Below are 20,651 nucleotides of genomic sequence, written 5' to 3'. Positions count from 1 at the left end.
TGCGGTTCAATCCAGTGTGGTTAAAAATGACAGGTTCTTAGAAACTCTTGGGACACAATCTCATCTCTGAGCTCTGCAGAAAGCTTCTTCAACCTTATTGCTTTGTTTTTGCACCGACTCACAATGTCAACTGGAAGATGGCATATAGTAGAGTAAATTAGAGTCGTTTCAATTTACCACAGGTGGACTCTAGTCAGTGTAGAAACACCTCTTTGGTGTCTCATCTGACTACTTATGTCAATATAAAATTTTAGATCTTTCTCTTAATTTGAATAAAACTAATTTTATTTATTTAATCTAGAGGCTGAAACATACAACATCAAATTAATACTTTCTAAATGCACTTTACATACACCCCTGCCAGTTTTTTGTGCCTAAACTAAATAAATTCATATCAGCTAATAAACAGCGCACACATCTGCTCGTGACAAGGCCTTGCTAGAAAAAAATGTGCTGAGATAATGTGTGTTGTAAACTCTCTATATGTCAGCCTGAAATTGGATACATGATTTAATTTAGATGAGACATTCATGCATGCCGGAAATACAAATGAGTGTCGGGATATATAGAATGTAAAGCGGATTCAAAGATACGATTATTTATATGTGGTAAATCAATATTTTTTCTTGGTGCCTGATATTGAGGCAAAAAGAAATGAGGACTAATGAGGGTTTGTAGCTTCTTATCACTGAAAATCTAAATGACTATACAAAGATGTACACTATTTGGCAGATTAAATATGAAGGATTATGGGCTGTGATGTTTAAATGTATACTGTATATCATTAAAGCGAGAGAGTGAGAGAGACCCATACCTTCATCGGCCTCCTCTTCCTCAGTGGGCGTGGCCAGCTGTCCTCTTTCCTCTTTGCTTCTCTCCGCCTCCCTCTGAAGACTCAACACCTCATACACGGCGTCACTCTGACCCACTCTGTCTGGTGCCTGCTGTGTATACACACACAAACACACACACAAACGCACATCATGTATTGTATGCCCAACTGCAACAAACAATTATTTTAATAATCGATGAATCTGTCGATCATTTTATCGATTAATCAAGTAATCGTTTGGTCCATAAAATGTCAGAAAACTTAATTTAGTAATTGACTAATAATTTATTAATCGAGTAATTGTTTCAGCTCTAGTCACAAAATGTACTGTATGTAACACGTAACATACGTGTGAGTCATACAGTGTTTAACAAAAGTATTATACCACCTCTCATAAAAACAAGAAAAGATAAATATTATAAAAATCTTTCAAAAACATGTTTAAAACTGTGTTATTGTTATGCATTTGGTAAATAAACTGAATTCACCTTTATAATTTAATCAACCATAATATTCAACCACTAAAACGAATTTCTCTGTTCAGGAATGCGAGTACATAATTACTATTATCCACATATCCATTATCTGACACCTTAATCAACAATTTTAAATTCCGCAGATAGCAATATTATATATTTTAGCATTCGAATTATCATTTCTCTTAAAGAGCTTCTAAATACTTGTGTATTAACCATTAAAGGAAAATAAAAATGATTTTGATAATTACTAATGCTGTTAATTTAGGGAAGCTTATGCTGTGGGTGGTGGACTGATACAATGTTTCGCACTGTACATAAAAAGATCATTCTTTTAAACATGAATATTTTTGAAGTCTCTCACTCCTATTTTATAACATCAATAAAAGGAAAGATACAAAACAAATTCATAGAAAATCTATACATTTGCAACAACTGCTGCTGAACAGTAGAGCTACAGGGAAAGACTTTAACGTAGCTCCAACAAGAAGAATCCACTCCCATGCAATACTTTCAGGTGTCACTATAAGATTAGCAGTTGGGGTGAATCTCAACACAGTGATAAGCCTGACCACCACCAGACCTGACATCGTCCAACTGACTGAATCAACAAAGCAGCCGCTTTAATCAAGAGCTCATTGTCTCATCGGATGACAGATAAAGAGAGAGGAAAGATGCAGGTATTTAGAAATAGCAGAAGAGCTCCACCATCAGAGGCAGAGAGGCTGCGTCAGCCAAACCTGAGAGGGATGGAAGGAGTTGGCCGCTCACAGTTAAAACCTTCAACGATGTAAAATTGACTGGGGTGAACCAGAAAGGTCATAAAACCATTGGCTGTCAGTGTAGCAGCCAACAGGCTTTCATATGTCTACACTTACATTTTTGTTGAACCGGGGTTTTTGAAAGAACTTCTGTGTATTTGTTTTTAACATTTAATTTATCCCAGCTTACTTTAAAAATAACTCATTTATGAATGAACCAAAAGATTAGACACACCGTGCAAGAAAAACATCATAACATCCAAAGAGAAAAAGAGTTATTATTTTAGTCAGGGGTTAGTATTCCCTAGTGAGCATGAAAAAATTAAATGAGTTCTAATTAATTCAGCAAAGAGATCCATGTGTAAAAGGAAAAGGCACAGGTACTGTTTAACTACTGAGTACATAAGGCATAAAATCTTGAAAAATCATTGTCTAGAGTTTGAAAAATAAACTACTACTTCTGCCTCTTAACTTCTTTATACCAGACTAACTAAGTGCACAGGAGAACTCCACCACCAGACTTGACCTTGGGTGTCATAAGCCACTGATGTTTATTTCTGCTCTATTCAATTACTGTAGTGCTGTAGCCTCTCTTCTCCACCTGCAAGAACAGATCAATGAGCTGCATTGATCTGCCCCCTCCCAGCGCGTCTAATGACTTACTCCAGTCAGTGATGAGAGCACAAATTGAGAGAGAATATCAAGTCTAAGCTATTTTTAGAGAAAATCCAAGGAGGTTAGGTAACATTTGCTTTGGTATGGCCTTTGCCAATGAATTGTTAATACTGCAGGATGAATTATTAACACAAATAAAACTGTGTCAGAAAATTGGGCTATTGACAGAGAATCTGTTACTGTGGATTTATAATAATATAACAGAAAATAATATATATATATTTTGTTATGTATAATGATATTAAGAACATGTCTCACTAGACCACAAATGTACCACAACTTACTCTAGTAACAGTTGAAGTGTTTCTTCCCATACAAGGTTTTTTTTTCACTTGAAACACCTCTGGTATCTCTGCAGTTGGTCCCATCACTTTAAAAGCTCATCTTGAACTTTTCACATCAAGGAAAGGTATCCTAATGTTTTACTTTTCTTCTGACATGGGTCTAAATCAAGCTTTAAAGGCTCATTCCTTGCAGCGATGCGTTGAATTTTAAAGACGCGACACTTATTCTATGTTTATGCTTAAGCTGCTGCTCTTCTCTTAGAAACTTTTAAAACCCCACAGCTGCTTATTATTGCATAGCTTTCAGTTTCAGTCTTGATTACAGAACTGTGCCAAGTCCTTTTGATTTCAAGTTTCCAGTTACATGAGCTAGCCCACAACTATGTTGAGTTTTTCCATGAACAAAACAATTTGAATTGAAAAAAAAAAAAATAATTGCCTTGAGACAAATAAGGAATTTATAGAGAATACATTTAACTGGCTAGTAAGCTACTTTTTGGCTAAACAAGACAACATAACTTTATATTTTAAATATAATGTTTTAACTCTTGATTGCCATCTTTAGCGAAAAAGAAAATTACCACAATATTATTTTAATTAGCTCTTAACCACAGCACCAGGCAAACACTCTTCCATTTACTGAGGAGATAACTACAGAGCAAATCATGCAGATGAGTCAGACCTCCACTGTTAATTACCCACATGCCAATAATGCGACAGAGCCTCTTATTAGCTCCCTACAATCCAGAGCTTCCCCACACTTCACTGCTTTGCCAGCTCCCCACGGCCTACTAAAGGAGATGTGCTTTTAGACAGAGGAGAAGAGGCTTATGGCTTAACTGTATTTTTAAGCACCTGTACCAACTGTTCAATGGGTGTCCTTGTGTTGGTAGGAGGTGAATGAAAGTGCACACTTCCCTCTCTCTGCAATTTCTTTAAGCAGTTGTGAGGAAATGAGGTTTGTGATGGTACACAAATGTTAAATATTAATATTGCAAACATCAAGACATCAGCTCACAAGATAAATGTGACAATGGAGATGTAGTTAACCCTTAGAGCTCATGCAGTTGCTCATGCAGGTGCACCCATGGTAAGTTGCCTGGGAATAATAAACAACTCCTTATATGGGCATCCTGGGGGTGTGTGTTTATAGGTCACATATTCAGGCTCTAAAATGTGTTGTTTTTTCTTGTGTTGTTGAGTCAAAGTTATGATTCCTTTTATATCACATTTTTAGTAGTGATATAAAGTAGCAATAATTGTGCAGAAGTCACAAAATGGACCATTTTTCTTCACTTTTTGTTCATAACAAAAGAACTGTGACGTATTTCCAAATTTCACATATTCAATACGATTTAAACATTTTTTAGTACTTTTTGCTCAGGTGTGTTTATATAATTGGTGAAAAATAAAGACATTTTTCATTAGATTGTCGAGATTGTGCTGAAAAAAAGGATATGAGACACTCTATATTGCATATTCTTATAACCTCTGTATATACTGTACGTTTTAACATAGTAATGGTAGGAAAAAAGTAGCCGAAATGCTCTGTGTTCTAAGGGTTAAGCCGTTTCTGTTAATTTAACTCAATTATAATATGACCTTTGCAAAGGAGGTTTTGAGCAGTACACATCCTTCATGACACTATTAACATTTACAGAGACAGAAATTACAGTGTAGCAAACGTAGAAAATAATATCCTAGTTTGCACCAGTTTAAGCAGTGAGACTTAAAGTGGAGGCAGAAATGGGAGACCCGCAGATGGAAAGACACCAATAGAAGTTAGCTGATAAGATATTTCAGCATTTATGATAAGATGTCACATAAAACAAGTGTTTCAGTTGTGTTTAATTTATTTTGGGAACAGCTTCTACCTGCACAGCCAATCAGCACGCCTTCCAAACTGCCCCCTCTGACCTCCTCCTCCACTACACACATCCTCCAAGCTGCCCATCCACCCCCTCCACTTTCCCTCATCTTTTTGACAAGCTTACTCAAAGTTAATGCTGCTATGGGCTGTTAAGTCTTTTGAGGAATACATTCATCAGCCATTTAGGCATGTAGACATGGTCAAAATTACCTGTTGAAGTTTAAACCAAGCACCAGAATGGAGAAGAAAAGTGATTTAAGAGACTTTGAATATTATGGCATGATTGTTGGTGCCAGATGGGCTGTCTGTGTTTTTTTTATAATCTGTTGATTTAGCAGGCTATTCAAACACAACCATCTCTAGGCTTTTCAATTAATGGTACAAAGAATACATCATATCCAGTGAGTGGCAGTTCTCTGGGCAAAAATGCCTTGTTGATGCCACATATCAGAGATGAATGGCCAGACTGACCAGACTGGTTTGAAATGATAAAACAGTAAATCAAATATCCACTTATTACAACTATGCTTCCCTCACACTGCTGCAGTTGAGCTACAGCAACATGAGGACCACACGGGGTGCTACTCTTGGTGTCATTTTTAGCTAACAAAGTGGCAAGAGTGTATGTTATCATGGAATGTATTAAAGAACTTGACTTACATAAGTGTGAGTACTGACATTTAGCTGTATAAGAGTAATTTACTAGACTGCTTAGGTTCATTTTTTTCATGACATTTGTAAATTTATGTAAAACATTGTAAGCCCTTGTGTAAGAGATTGGGGAAGCTTTAAATAAATCATTTATGTGGCTCCTTTATATGCACTGGCAAAAAATAAGAACAAGTTATTTTTTATGATGAACATTAACAAACAATTACCAAATCTGAAACCATGTAAACACAGTAAATAAAACACAGTATACACTTAAGTCTCTTTAGAATTAACAAAAGATATTATGTAAATTATCTTAGATGCATTTAATCACTCAGTCAAACTATCATTTATACTGACTTCTTGTTAGTTTCAGGCATTTGCAATGTAAACACTTCATGTCTTGACCTGACAATATGAATCAATCTAACCTGGATTTCTTTTGGCCATTATTACACAATACTTCCATAGTACCCTTTCTGCATAATAAGTCAAATGATCAGAACTACATCTCTACAGCTCATCTGAGCTCTGTTTACACACTCAGCTAAATCAGAGCTATTACTGGAGGCCTTTGACCAATCACGGAGCACTCCACCGGGAGCACCGCCTGTCCGATTGGCTGTTAAACTACACCTATTCAACAATTTCCTTCTGTGGAATGATTGCTACCCTAGGCGCAAGCAATCATTCCACAGCCTAAACTGCAAAGGTACCTAAAGGAAAGTGTCTTTAACAGTGTCAGACTATAAACACAATTAAAGACATGCCAAGATGGAGAGTTTGCCTGAGTGTATGTCTTAGCTCATCTGATAACAGGAGCTCAGGACAGAGAGCCCCAATCTCTATTTATTAACCTGAAGCTGAAACTCAGGAACCAACAATTGGCTTGTAGCCGCCCTGCCAACTGTAGCTTAACGTAACAAATATTATCTTTGGTCAGTAAGAACATCCGAACATGTGTGCAAGTAAAAAAAAAATTGAATAAAAAAATAACTCTTGCAGTGAAAATACCTGTCTGAGTTTGAGGTAAAAGGTCTCAGTGAAGGTCTTGCGGCTGAAGTACCAGAAGCGTTCATTTGATGGATAGACCCTGACCAGAGTTTCCAGCAGGAAACGGACTGGCTCCACCACTTCAGTCACTACCAGGTCCACTGCCACGGTCATGAAGACTTGCTTATCTAGACCACACCAGGGAGAGAAATAAAGCAAGAAAAAAACAAGATTAGTGAGGAGAGACACTTTGTTATTTTTCTTTTTGCCCAAAAGGAATAATTAATTTGGATGGGATTGAGCATTCCTTTTTACACACTTATTTTCTATACTCTTAAATAGTTTAATGTTAGGTACAATTACACAGCTTTTGTGTTCACACATTATGGGTCGTTCAAATCAAAAAGTAGGGATATATCTCTCAAGTTTGCACCACTTCTGTGGTAGGAAAGTTATTTTTTGCAATGACAATATACTTTCCTAATTCAACAGATGGTCTAGTTTAACAATGCAATGATACAGGATGTCATAAATACAACTGCATGCTGAAAAGGTTTCACTTCTAATAGGAGGCAGGAAGCACACATCCTGTATCTTATGAGAATGTCACACCCTCTAGTGGACAACATGAATGACTCCAACTTGAATTATCTGTTACCATTATGCAAGAGATGAACCATCAAGTTTTTACAACAAGACAAACTATCAAATCATGTCATGCTTCAATTCTATTCAGTTTAACTGATTATATACACAGTAACTTCCTGGTTTTCAATAAGCCAGCCAGCCACTCCTGGTAAGCAGTCAGCCAAATATGCAGAGATGTTCTGTTGTCTGCAAAAGATCCAAAGAGCATTAAGCAATGAATTGCATAATTTAGCAGAGGCCATGTTGAATCCACCAGGACTAACTATAAAAACAACAAATAAAAGATTGGTTTCTTTGATGGTATCAGAAGTTTTAATCTTACACGTAGCTTACAAAGTACATGTTCCCCCTTAGTGACAACTAACCAGACGTTGAGTAGCTGGCTAATGGTTTAGCAGAAATCAAAAGATGGGACGGAGCAGGAATTTATTCCACATGAAGGTTTTATTGAAGGACAAAAAATAAGACCCATTAATTATTATGAAAAGCATCAGAGGTAGCTGCATTTAGGCAATGATACCATTTATAAGGATTCAACTAACAATTATATTCATAATTGATTGATGTTTAGATTATTTTCACGATTAATTGAGATTTGTTTGGTCCATAAAATGTCAGAAAATGTCGATCAGTGTTGCCTCAACCTTGAAATTATGCTTTCAAATGTCTTGTTTCATCCACAAACCAAGATTTTTCAGTTTTAATTTTTTCTTTGTCAAATCAGGAAATCTCAACCTCCAGATGAAAACTCTCAGTCTTTGAATCAGACAGTTGCTAAGTCATCTTGTAAGTTTGAGCTGTAATGACTTTGGTGAGGCTCTCAGCTCAGATACATTCTACAGGATCTGATATTAAACACGTGTTAATACTGCAAAGAGATCAACTCGTTCAGCTCCAATATGTTTATACAAATGGTACTCACAAAGACAATACATTGGTTCTTGTTAAATTCAGGTTCTCGATAACTATGACCAAATTGATAAACCCTCCCACTTCAACTTAATAACACTGGGCTAATTAGACCTAAATAATTGTGTAGGTCTAATTATTAATAAATAATAATAATAATAATTAGTATTATTATTATTGTTATTATGATTATGATTATGATTATTATCGTTATCGTTATCGTTATTATTGTTATTATTATTATTATTATTATTATTATTATTATTATTATTAATAAACCACAAATTATTGTATATCATTGTAAAATATCACATTTGTTTGTACAACCGTGCAATCAATGTTCATATATTTATTACCTGCAAACACATTCAGTGTTTAAGTATCACAACAAACGAAATTGCATACACAAAGCTTCTATTCTATTGCTGTTTGCTCTGCTGCCTGACGTGTTCACACATCCACGTGCAAAGACATGTCATCCTTCAACAAGCAAAGGTTAAAAAGAAGGACACAAGTCTTATGTTGGAGAGGGGAGAAAGATTATTATCACATCCAAGCCAACATGGCAAGCACTGCATAATTCCCCAAACATGACCTTGAGTTTTGTGTAGGCCTCTGTCACATTCGTGACAATAATGTATGGAAATAATTCCTACTTCATACACGACTGGTCAAAGGTTATAGAACAACCTCGTTTTCCAGCTTTTAATTGAACTCCAAGCTGTACAACGGGGAACTGACACGAGCTTAAAAAGAGATTTGGTCAAAAACTGAAAAATCATATATAATATAGGACGAAAAAGGAAACGTTTTATGTACCATATATATTATATATATTATATTATATATGGTACATAAAACGTTGCTTTTTTTGGGATTACAAATATTCTAAGGTTACAACTAACTTTTAATTGTGTACATTTTAATAACTAACAAAACTTTTAAATTACTCAAAAAGTGTTTTATTGACAGCAAAAATATTATACTGTTATAAACAAAAATAGCATGGCCTGCAGGACCCAGAGGAGGAGAGTGACCTTTGTTCCCCAGGCTGTTCTCCTTTTGAACTTTTGAACCCCCTGAACGCTCTCAACACTGAACTCTAATTCTCCACAAGGAATACAACAATAACACAATCTTTAATTTTTACTTCCCTTCAGTTATCATTTAATTAGAGTACTTCATAAAGAATCAACAATGTATATATGTAGTACACCATTATATATCGTTCCACTGCACTTTCCCTCCATATCTTATATTTGTATCCCTCGATGTGCCGCTCTTTGCCCCTGAATTGCCCCATGGGCATACATAAAGTTTACTGAATCTGATTAACATGTCCCTTACCTTTAGGTGTGTCCTCATTCAGTGCCTGGAAGGCAGTCATGTTTGGGTTCCATGTTCCTGTGATAACGTATGTCTTCCCATCAGTGCTCTTCCCCATCGACTCCTGTAAATATTTTTTTTCACTTGTGTTAATCTAAAATTCTTACATACTGTAAATTATGACATCACCATGAAGTTAATCAATATTTGAATGATTAGACTTCAAATCTAACTTTAGCACCGTCTATTAAATAAACCAGGTTGTAAAATGTTTTTTGTGTTGTTGATGTGTTTTTATATTATTTTGGTTCTCTGGTGTACCATGAATTAAGTACTGTTACTATAAACAGCATCTTGCCATTGACATGGGGTTCAGTCAGTGTCTGCTCACCATGTCGAGGAGATGCATGTCACTGTTGCAGACTTTCTGTCCTGGACTCAGCAGCATCCCAAAACACCTTGAAGGAGAAAACAGAAGGAGCAATCACAAATCAATACTCAACACTTCTACTGCAGAGGCACAATCTGCAGTTACCAGCACAAAGTGCTGGGAGGTAACATACAAATGGAGATAAATATATTCACTTAAGAAAAATATAGGCATAAAAATAACTGCATTTGAATCTCTAAGGTATGATGCTGAGAGATTTGAAAACCTGAAAATCTGATGTATTATCATTATGGACTATAGTTGATATACTTGTTAATGGACATACTTGTATGTCCATTAAGTTGAAGGTGCCATCAAGTGGTGAAGACAGGTAAGATATAAAAGGGTGAGTTTTGGGTTAACCCAACACTAAATCACAAGTATTAAAGGTTAAATAAGCACAGACCGTATAATATGTATTTGCATTCATAGAGCACACGATGCAAACCCTAGAACATTTTAAAATAAATAACCATTAAAAGGCTATCACACAATAAACAGCTCTGAGCACAAAGAACAGGGCAGGTGTTTGTCTCCCTCTAAAAGCAATAGGAGGTAATGAGCGAAGGAGAAAAAAATGGTGAGTAGTGATGACATAGTTCTTTTAGTACTACCATGCTTGTCATAGCATGTAAACACAATAACAGAGAGAGCAAATCTAAAGTGACTTAAGGTATTGACCTCTGGGTTTGTGTGCACCAGACTTGAGAAAGCAAACAATTTAAAGCAAAACAGTGCTACCATCTGGAAAATTAAGTTCATGACATGACTACAGAATGTTTTGAGCTCTGGATCGTCTTCTTTAATCAATTTGTCCTGCTGAGACAGATGGGTCCATCACATATCTGCTGTGAAAAATGTCTATTACTCCAAGTGACATGGTTGACATGTTGTCTGACTTACTCTCATTGACAATTTGCTAATATAGAAGACCAACATTTAGTCACATCATTCCAATCCAGTGAAGTCAATTGGAGAACGGTCACAAAAAGTTTTGGTGCCATAAGACATAGGTAAATTGCAATAGAAACCCACAGGACACGGTTATCAGGCGCTTTGCATCGTCCCTTTTTATCCTCACCTTTCAATTCCAAGTTCCTTGTTGCACATTTGCTGAACCGAAACCATGACCTTCTTCTGTACACCCTGCCGCAGCTTGAAGTAGAACTTATCTCTGTCCTTTGGCACTGAACTGTGGAGAGACAGAAATGGGGTAATTATAGAAAAATGTAGGGACTTTCCATTTTATCATGATGCACTTGTTAAGTGTATTTTAAATGTACTTTGTTTTATATTCTGATTTATTATTAATATTATTGCAACATCTACTTCCCTAATGTACAATTTGACAAGTGCATGTATTTGAATGTGTGCATGAATGGACTAAAAAATTACCTAAAGTTGCCTTTGCCATCGTCCTCTTTGACCTCCAGTGAGACCGTGAAGGTGAAGAGGTCACTGTCAGATGGACTGGACAGCATTGTGTCCCTGATGTCCGCAGGCCGAGAAGAACGGCGAAAGGCTGTGGAGAAACTGTAGAGGATCCGACTGACCTGAATAGGAAAAGACAGGAGCAGATGAATTTAGAGTGAATGACTTTCCACTTTTGGAAAGTTCAAGAGGGATGGAATAAATAAATGTTCACAAACATACAAATAATAGAACTCAAAATTACAAGGACAGTACTGAGCCAAAGACAGTAGAACAGTGCCCTCAGCTGGTTTAACAGTGTCAGTACATACAGAACTGAAGTAAATGCCTGTTTACCACACAATACAGTACAAATAGTGGATGATAAAAAGCAGTTATCTCAGTTCTTTCTGCCTGGACCTTGCTTCAGGACGACGAAAGACACCTGCCTTCCTCTGTAACATTTGTAGCATCGTTTTAAGCAAGATGACTCATTGATTGGTTATCATTCTTACTGGTAGCAGAGTTGTTTGATGTCATAAATAGCCACTAAAGCTCTACTTGTCTTAAACCTATCAAGCAGGTCTAATCGGACAAAGTTGAGTTCATTGAGTTCACTGCCATTTTCTTAACCTAATATTATTTTGATTAAACCAGCCTCCCCTTCAGATGAGTACTGCAGATTTAATGCTTTTAAAAGAATGAAAAGAATTCTCTTTTTCTTCCTTTTCCTTTTTTTGGCAAACAAAAAATAATATTGCTACAACCAATTTATTGGTCCTGACCAAGACTCCTAAATAAAAAGTACAAGTAAGGCCTTAACCTTAAGAGACCTTAAATACAACTTTGCAGTTTGTGATATGGACAACTTGAATGCAACTTACAGCTTCTTTAATGTGGCAGGAGAAGACGTGGATCTGGAAGTCCTCAGAACTTCGGTAACTCTCAGTGAAGGAAAAGCAGTCACTTTCCACTGACCCCTCTTGTCCACGAGCACAGAACAACACCTTGTAAATAGGGAAGCAGGCGATCTCCGTCCCCGAGGCCTGGTCCACAATCCTAAAGAGAGTTTATTTCACACATGAAAAAGTAAATTCTTCCAGATTTACAATCGGTACAAGAACTATTTATTAATTAATAGCTTTAAATCGAGACATGTACACTACAATACACTTCTTTTGTAAAAACAATTTTATAATTTAATCCCTTCTATTATCACCTATAATCATCTATAAAAAGACGTGACCTCACATCTAACTGCATATATCTAACATTTTTGACAAGCTGTGTTAACATGAAAAGCACATAATTTATGTTAAATGCAAAGTAAAACAGTAATAGTCAACCTCACTCGGTAGTTTCCATTAATTCAGGAAGAGAGACAACTGTATTACTAATTTCCTCTACAGTGTACCTAACAATGTCAGGTTCCCTTTTCATTTCATATCTCAGAACAGTTTGAAGGTTTCACTCAAACCACTTCAACCTTGTATCAGAAGTGATCTCTAAAAAGAAAGAAGAAGAAGGTATCTGTAAAAATGCATTTCATCATAAGCCTCGTGATGTGAAATGTGGCAAAGCTTGGATTATTTAAAGACATTTTTTTTTTTTTTTTTTTTTTTAAGTGCTTAAAATATGTGTTGTTGAACGACCATCCTGACAGACTACAAGCTACTATTCTTCCACCTAAAGCCATTTAATCAAACCCAATATAAATACACAGTTCCTCTTTTAATACATTATTGACCTGACAGAGCCATCGGATCCACAGGGGACATGTAGGGTGATGGGGATGGGGATGGCACTCTCAGCTCGCAGGGTAGCCATGGCCCTCTGTGCCTCTGCCTCATTGCGAGGGGCTTTGACCCAGGTGCAGCCCAGGTAGGACAGCTTGTTAAACTGGACACTGTCCTCCTCTAGGGCAGTGGGGCTGGATGGCTTGTTCAACTGGACACCGTCCTCCTCCAGGACAGTGGGGCTGGATGGTGTTGGACACGCTTCTGTGGAAAGACAGAGAATATGGATTAGTGTTTTTTTCACTGAAATGATAATGAATGAGCTTGGGTTTTTCTGTGCAAATACTAAGATAAATTAATGTATGTTTCTGTGTGTTGTTAAAATGTAAACCAACAAGAAATGACAATTGTCCCATTATCATTAAAGCAAAAACAATTATGCCTCAACTCTGGGCATAGTGTACATTACAGCATAATGAGATCATGAAATCGTCTAGACTTCTACATCCTAAAGTCTGATGGCTCGACAACAGACTGGTGCATTCAAGATGAGAGAAACAGTGAAGACAAAACTACAACAGAAGAAGTTGGGACTACTTTGACCTGACACTTTCACACTTAGCAAACAGGAAGTAGAACAATGAGCAGCAGCTGGACTTCCACTGCTGACTTGCTCTTATTATTTCCAACACAAACTATTTCCTCTTAGCTGACTTTGCAGCTGTACCAGCACACACTGGCGGTAACACAAAAGATGTGAAAAATAAATGGTCATGTAGTCCAACTGAAATGCCCAAGTGACTTTTTGCAACAAAAAAACAAACAAAAAACAAACGTAACGACACATTTTAAACACATTTGGATATTTATAACTATCCATCTGTGGCATGTATCCCCACCCAATCAAAACCACATACAGCTGCCAGTCAAACAAAATAAACTGTTATACACATCACCCAGTGTGAATAAAACTAACCGTATAGTACAATAAAAAAAATTTGGACATACCTTGACATTTTCTAGTATTCTGTGCTATCCGTTTCTTAGTTTGAAACATTGTGAATGTGATCAAGTCTCTTTAGAGATAGAGATGTGCATGTGATTACTTCCTGTTTTGCATAGTGTTACTATTTGTTGCATTTCATTTTCATTCAAGGTGAGGAGCTACACCAGCAACATGTGACTATGTATAGAGGTAGTTTTCAGTAACTTCATTTACTGAATGTTTTGTCAATCTTTTTTTTGAGTACTTTGGTGTTAAATAGTGTCAAATAATAGAATCAAATAAGTGAATCTCAAATTGTTGGGCACAATTAACATGCAGTTGATCAGAGGACTACATTTCTTCTGCATTTCTTTTGATATTCTACTCTAAAGCCAGACTAAAAAACCTGATGCAGAGACATAAGGTCATAAGGTCATAAGTATACCTGTAGGTTGTGGTTCCAGGACCTGGCCATCTATGTTCTGGTGTTTTTCCATCTTTTCCAAATTACTCTTCTCAACCTTCACTTGATCATCATCATCATCATCATCATCATCATCATCATCAACAACAACTTCATCATCCAACACTTCCTCCATAGCCTTTTCCAGCTGCTCATTTCCATTCCAGGACATCTAAAATAGAAAAAAAAAACAACGGGCATTGGGAAAAGAAAAAATAAACATTAAGATATACGAGGATAGACTTGTACTTCCTTGACTGACGATTTGTTGTCAATTACCTTTCCAATTGCTGTCAATATGCTTTCTTTGGTTGTAATCACAAAGCAAAATCATGTGAAATCTTATTGTCAACACATCCCCTAGGGATGTTGACAACCACACAAGATCCAGTGGTAGCCAAATATACATTTAACAGGTAAGGGAACTAAATTCAGGAGGAACATGATTAAATTGAGTTGTAGCTGTAGCTTATTTTTATTATTATTATTTTTAAACACTAGATTGACAGCCTTCAACTTACAACATTTTAGATATATTAGTTCTATGGGAATGCTAATATTACATATTGTAGCTTTCATGTCAAATGTGAAACTGTTTCCAAGTGTAATTCTTACTTTGAGTCTTGGTTTGCCTTCAGAGCCCTGTGGTGACCCAGCAACACTAGTCTGTACCAGAACAAACTCCTCACTGGTGACAGTGGCTACGGACTCAGTAGAGCTGCTGACTTTTCCCAGTGAGGAGCGGTCATCCATGGCTGGCTGGTTTACTCAGGATCAGTTGGGGAGACCAGGGTTAAAGCTCTCCCCTTCCTTCTCCGTTGCTCCCAGCTCCGTAGGCAGCCTGCAAACACAACAAACAGAGAGGCATTAGTTTGTTTTTAGGGACACTAATGAGCGGTTAACGCAATGAAACTGGTTATTTGAGATAAATTCTCAATTATAGTTATAATCATAAACATTAATTTACAAGTATGCTTATAATCAAGGCATTGTATGAAGTGCTGCTGTCACAGGAAGCTCAACTTAAAAATCAAAACACACCCATCTGGCAACTAGACTTGTCAGACAATAGCTACAGCAGGTTAACAACAGGTTACACCTCAGTTCAAACATTTGTTGTCTTTTACTGGTGATATCTGCCTCGAGATAAGAACAATTTGTAACATCAATAACCTAATTGGTAAAGAGATTATTAAGTGCAATCGATATCACACAGGGATTTGACAGTTGCTTGTCACAGTCCCTAAGGATACCTCAATCCTGCCGTCAGAGAAATCCTTTAGTTAAAATCAGTGTTAAAGAGCACTCTGTTCTCATAACTAACACTAATCTAGAGTGTTAGGTCAGTGACATGGATCACTCTATATCCTGAAGAAACTTAATGACAATTTATCCAATCAGAGGCAGAACTCAACAAAGAAGGGGACCTCTGCCATGAATAAATGTTCCCCCTCTTACCAAAATGTGTTCCAAACATGTAAATGAGATGTCATGAGGAGGACAGACAGAAAGCCAGCCCAAAGACCACATTACTGGCAGCCGATTTAAATACAGTTGTGGGTGGTTTCATTTTTAACAAGCTTTTAAAGCTCCATTAGTATTCTAAGTCTAGCAGTTGCTATGTCTGTTATATCCACCTCTGTTGGCACAATACAATATCACTTGAGCTTAAGTTGACATGTATCCACCATTTGGTCAAATATCTGACAAACTCATTACTGTGGAACATTTTACTCTTAACACTTTAACTACTACAGACTCAGCACCAAAAGGCCAGCACCGACAAGTGCTGTCTGCACATCTGCACCAACCCGCTGTCTGCTCGACATGTTACATCCTGTAAGAAAATTAGTTTTGCTGAAATTTAACCCTCACCACAAACAAATGTGTGTTTTGCAATACACCTTCCTGTAGGCAAGTAAGCAAATACAAGCAAAAACATGTTTTAACATATAATTAAGAGAGTTTTGTCACAATTCATTCACAAGAGATTGATATATTGGATTAGTTAAAGGTACAGTGTTTAGTGTTTAGCAACATCTATTCTGAGGTTGCATGTTGCAGCTGAATAACTCATCTCACCCTTCCCTTCCAAGTGTGTTGGAGAACCTATGTAGCCTTCAGTTAGCATCAAAACCTAAAAGGAGAATGGGTCAAAAAACCCAATCCTGATTATAAAGGAATCATACTGTGGTAATTGAAAATATTGCTATTTTTTTTCTGTTTCTGGCACTTTATCTACCCGGTTTTTTAAATCAATTATTAGATTAACATATACTAAAATAAAAAGAAATTAAATTAAAATATAAAACAAAAGTAATGGGATTCATGCTTCAATAAACTAGTCTCTCTCACACAAATAAGCAAGCAAATGAACAATTATGCATAGAAGAGAGCAAACACGTGATTGCCATTCATTGACATGTACACAAAAGGCAGTCATATAACCCAAGGAAATTCAATTTATACAATCACAAACAAACATTCATATGAAACGCAACTGGATCATGTGCTCCAAACATACTTGTTCAATTACACAAAGCACTGCATGAAATGGAGTGAATACTGGCACTAATTCACTTAGTGGGAAAGAGCTGTAATAAGAAGGACACAGAAAAGAAACTGATAGAGTGAGGGCAGGCTAGAAATTTATCTACCACTGGATCTCATGTCTCCTCCTCTCAAGCATGTCATAAACAGAGTCCAGTCAAACTGGAGTGGGTATTAATTATAACGACTTAATACTGGCAGTACAGAATATCCCATAATAACCCCCTTACATACACACAGGTACAGCAAGTAAATTTCTTACATTATTATGTATCAAGGAAAAAGATGACCACACTTATATTTGAGACACTTAACTTTCAGCAGGAAAGGACAAACCAAGACTTACCAACGCTTTTTTTTTTCTTTCTTTTTAAATGATCATGTAAAATCATTTAACTAAAATATGGATGGAATTTTGACTTTGTCGATTCAAAACTTATTTACAGGCATCTGTCAGTTGCTAAGTGTTCATTTCAAATCGGGTAATTATGTAGAGTTCATATGTCCACATTAGAGTAGCTTTCTGCTCTCTCTATCTCCGTCTTACCACACTTTCATGGCTGGATCAGTGCTTCCTCAGATTTTCACCCAGTCATTACCAGCCTGCTCCTCCAAGACAGTCCCAGTTGGAAGTCTTGCAAGCCATGCAGTCACCACTGCCTGTATGGAAACTGTGAGACTGCAAGACAGTGGCCAGTAATGTCGACAAGACTGAACAGCACCCACATGCAGCTAGACTCGATGTGACTTTAGCATTGCCAAGGCTGGAGGTTCATTTCCCTGTACACATTAAGGTTCCTGCTACTATTTACTGTAAAAGCATTCATCACATGCCTGAATAATAGTGAGGCAGGTGACTCAACACAGGTCAATAGAAACAAAAGAGTTTAGCCTTTACTGCAGTAGAGAAAGAAACCAGCTCGTCCAACAGAGTGTCACCCAATACCTGTAAGTGAATCACTTTCTGCACCTTCAGACGTCCACCCCAAAAAATTGTGGTGAAATACATACAATCTGCTGTTTGACATGTTTATCCTCAATTCAAAAATATGTGTGATGTGATGTACAAAAGAGGCTAAAATATCACACACTTAGTGGCTTTGTGGTTAGCTCCAGCTTGTTTAAAAAAAAAACCAAAAAAAAAACCTGTGATAAGCTAATAGACAGGCGGAATCAATAGAAGGATGTTTTACTTCACTTGGCATGTGATAATAGCAAACCGTCACCGTTATCCTGACCAAAATAATTCCAAATTATTTTTTTATTGCAATAACTGTAAGAGGAATTTAATTATAATATATATTATTTGTAAAGAAAATGGAAATCATATTGCTGACATATTGAAAAGTTACAAAAACCTGATTCTTGGGGTACATATTTCAGATTTAAAGTGAAAAACAATGTAAAACAATAAGAATAATAATGATGATGGAGTCCTGGAATGTCTGAAAAGATTCAGGCTCCTCCTTGTGGTACTTCAAAATAAAACACTCAGACTATGTTGACGTGCTAGACAGCATTTTTAAGTCAATCACGTGAAATGTTAATCGTGTATTGTTCCACCCAATACTAGACAACTTGGCAACATCTATAGTCGTTCAATTCAAGAACTTTGACCCGATTAGAGAATGAATTAGGCAGCTCCAGCTGCTTTCCAGTTATGCAGTCAGTTGTTGATGGCTTTGTCTTCTTTTATAACAGATGGACATATTGTCTTATTCCATTTAAAGGTTGGGTTTTACCATCAACGTCTGTAGAAAGACTGTTATTGCTATCACTTGAACAGAGCTCATCACACAGTCTCTAACACAAACAGCACACTCAGCAGGCTAACCTTGACACGGCAGCGTTCTCACTTTATGCCAACTGTTTACCTTGCATTACTGTGTAATTTGAAACTGGCATGCTATTGTGTGGTCAAGCAAACACAAACAGCTGACTTGCAGTAGCGGGCAGACTCATCTCACAGGAAGAGAATAGCAGCTAGCGACAGGCTAACGTACCTGTACAGTCACTGCAGTCTTTTTCCACGCCACGGCAACCGTAACACGGGTTAGCATTAAAGGGGATAGCTGTCAGTAAGCTAACAGGTGAATGTAGGCAAAACGGGAAGTCTTTTAGCCTCTAAGAACGCTGCCATACGTGCAAGCTAAAGCTAAGTTTGGCTAACGCTAACTAGCTCAAAGTCCAAAACATTTGGCAGCAGTAGGTGGAGGAGCGAGCGACACCCCGCCCGACAACTCCAGAGGAAAAAAAGGACGAGACACGAGATGGAAGTAGGGTTTATCTACCTAATGCATGTTAACGCGACACAGAAATAAACACAGGCGAGGGTAGGAGAGCTGTCAACTCACTTGTTTGGTGCGTTGTGAAGTTTACTGCCTGCTAGCTGTCAGGACAGTTGCAGCGAAGATCGTATGTAGACAAGAAGATGAATCACTCGGGATTAAAGTGACACGCCTTCCGGTTTGGAATGTTAGAGAATATCCACGCATGCTCTGTTCTCATGATGATGATCTGGCTCACACAACAGCACATTAACTCAGTTTGGGGATGAAAATAATCCGTTTAGGGATTTGTGTTTGTCCTGTCTGTCTGTGTGTGCTTTGTTTAAGATCTTTCAGGACCAAGAGTTTGTGAAATGTTAATGAACTTGGTAAATGTGATACTTTTTATAGCCCAGCTTTAGTCACACACTTTCTGTACTTGCGGCATACTGAGGACCACTGAGGGTTTTTAACCAACAAAGTGAGGTCATTTTTACCGAGTGAGGACATTTTGGCCGGTCCTCACTTTGTTTTTATTGAAATCACTTCCTTAGGTTGCTACAACATGCTATACTCAATTTGTCCAAAAAAATGTTGTTTTTTTTAATTTTGGGTAAAAAAAACATTTTTAAATTTTGGGTAAAATGTTTTTTTCAAATGTTGGTCGACAGTATAGTATGAAATTTTGGTCAAAATTTTATTTTTTTAAATTTTGGGTAAAAAAAATTTTTCTAATTTTGGTCGACATAGTATAGTATGACGTTTTTGTCAATTTTGGACCAAACATTTTGGGTACATTTTTTTTTTCAAATTTTGGGTAAAAAAATTTTTTTAAATTTTGGGTAAAAAAAACATTTTTAAATTTTGGGTAAAAAATTTTTTTCAAATTTTGGTCGACAGTATAGTATGAAATTTTGGTAAAAATTTAATTTTTTTAATTTTGGGTAAAAAATGTTTTTCAAATTTTGGTCGACATAGTATAGTATGACGTTTTTTTTTAAAATTTTGGTCGACATAGTATGATGTTTTTGTCAAATTTTGGACCAAAAATTACAACAACAACAAAAAAAAATCGAAACAGTTTTCCAGCCCTTTTTGCTCTGGGGCTCCACCTGCAGACATTTTATGGTACTGCAACCAGTAGTTCTTTGTAGATGTCATTCATGAAGTGGATATTTGTAATTGTGTTGATTTATAAAGTGGAATTGCTGGTCCTCAGTATGCAGCAAGTACAAGAATGTGTGTGTGTGTGTGTGTGTGTGTGTGTGTGTGTGTGTGTGTGTGTGTGTGTGTGTGTGTGTGTGTGTGTGTGTGTGTGTGTGTGTGTGTGTGTGTGTGTGTGTGTGTGTGTGTGTGTGTGTGTGTGTGTGTGTGTGTGTGCCTGG

The 20,651-nt window shown here is 36.9% G+C and overlaps 1 protein-coding gene across 1 annotated transcript in view; it reads right to left on the bottom strand.

Moving 5' to 3' along the window:
- The window catches only part of rabgap1l (RAB GTPase activating protein 1-like), an 86,161-nt gene extending 70,912 nt beyond the window's left edge, over positions 1-15,249 (bottom strand). The window contains exons 1-10 of the mRNA XM_083888376.1: positions 15,065-15,249; positions 14,432-14,621; positions 13,013-13,265; positions 12,150-12,324; positions 11,251-11,408; positions 10,937-11,047; positions 9,817-9,883; positions 9,447-9,549; positions 6,564-6,730; positions 815-944 (exon numbers count right to left, since the gene is read on the bottom strand). Of these exons, the coding sequence (XP_083744502.1) occupies positions 815-944; positions 6,564-6,730; positions 9,447-9,549; positions 9,817-9,883; positions 10,937-11,047; positions 11,251-11,408; positions 12,150-12,324; positions 13,013-13,265; positions 14,432-14,621; positions 15,065-15,202 (1,492 nt within the window). The 5' untranslated portion in view covers positions 15,203-15,249. The remainder of the gene's footprint in view (positions 1-814; positions 945-6,563; positions 6,731-9,446; positions 9,550-9,816; positions 9,884-10,936; positions 11,048-11,250; positions 11,409-12,149; positions 12,325-13,012; positions 13,266-14,431; positions 14,622-15,064) is intronic.
- Between the last annotated feature and the right edge of the window lie 5,402 nt (positions 15,250-20,651).

This window comes from Microchirus variegatus, assembly GCF_963457635.1.
Source record: "Microchirus variegatus genome assembly, chromosome: 4".
Classification (NCBI taxonomy): domain Eukaryota; kingdom Metazoa; phylum Chordata; class Actinopteri; order Pleuronectiformes; family Soleidae; genus Microchirus; species Microchirus variegatus.
Note: the sequence above shows the minus strand (reverse complement) of the source record. Positions and strands in the feature narration are given on the sequence as shown.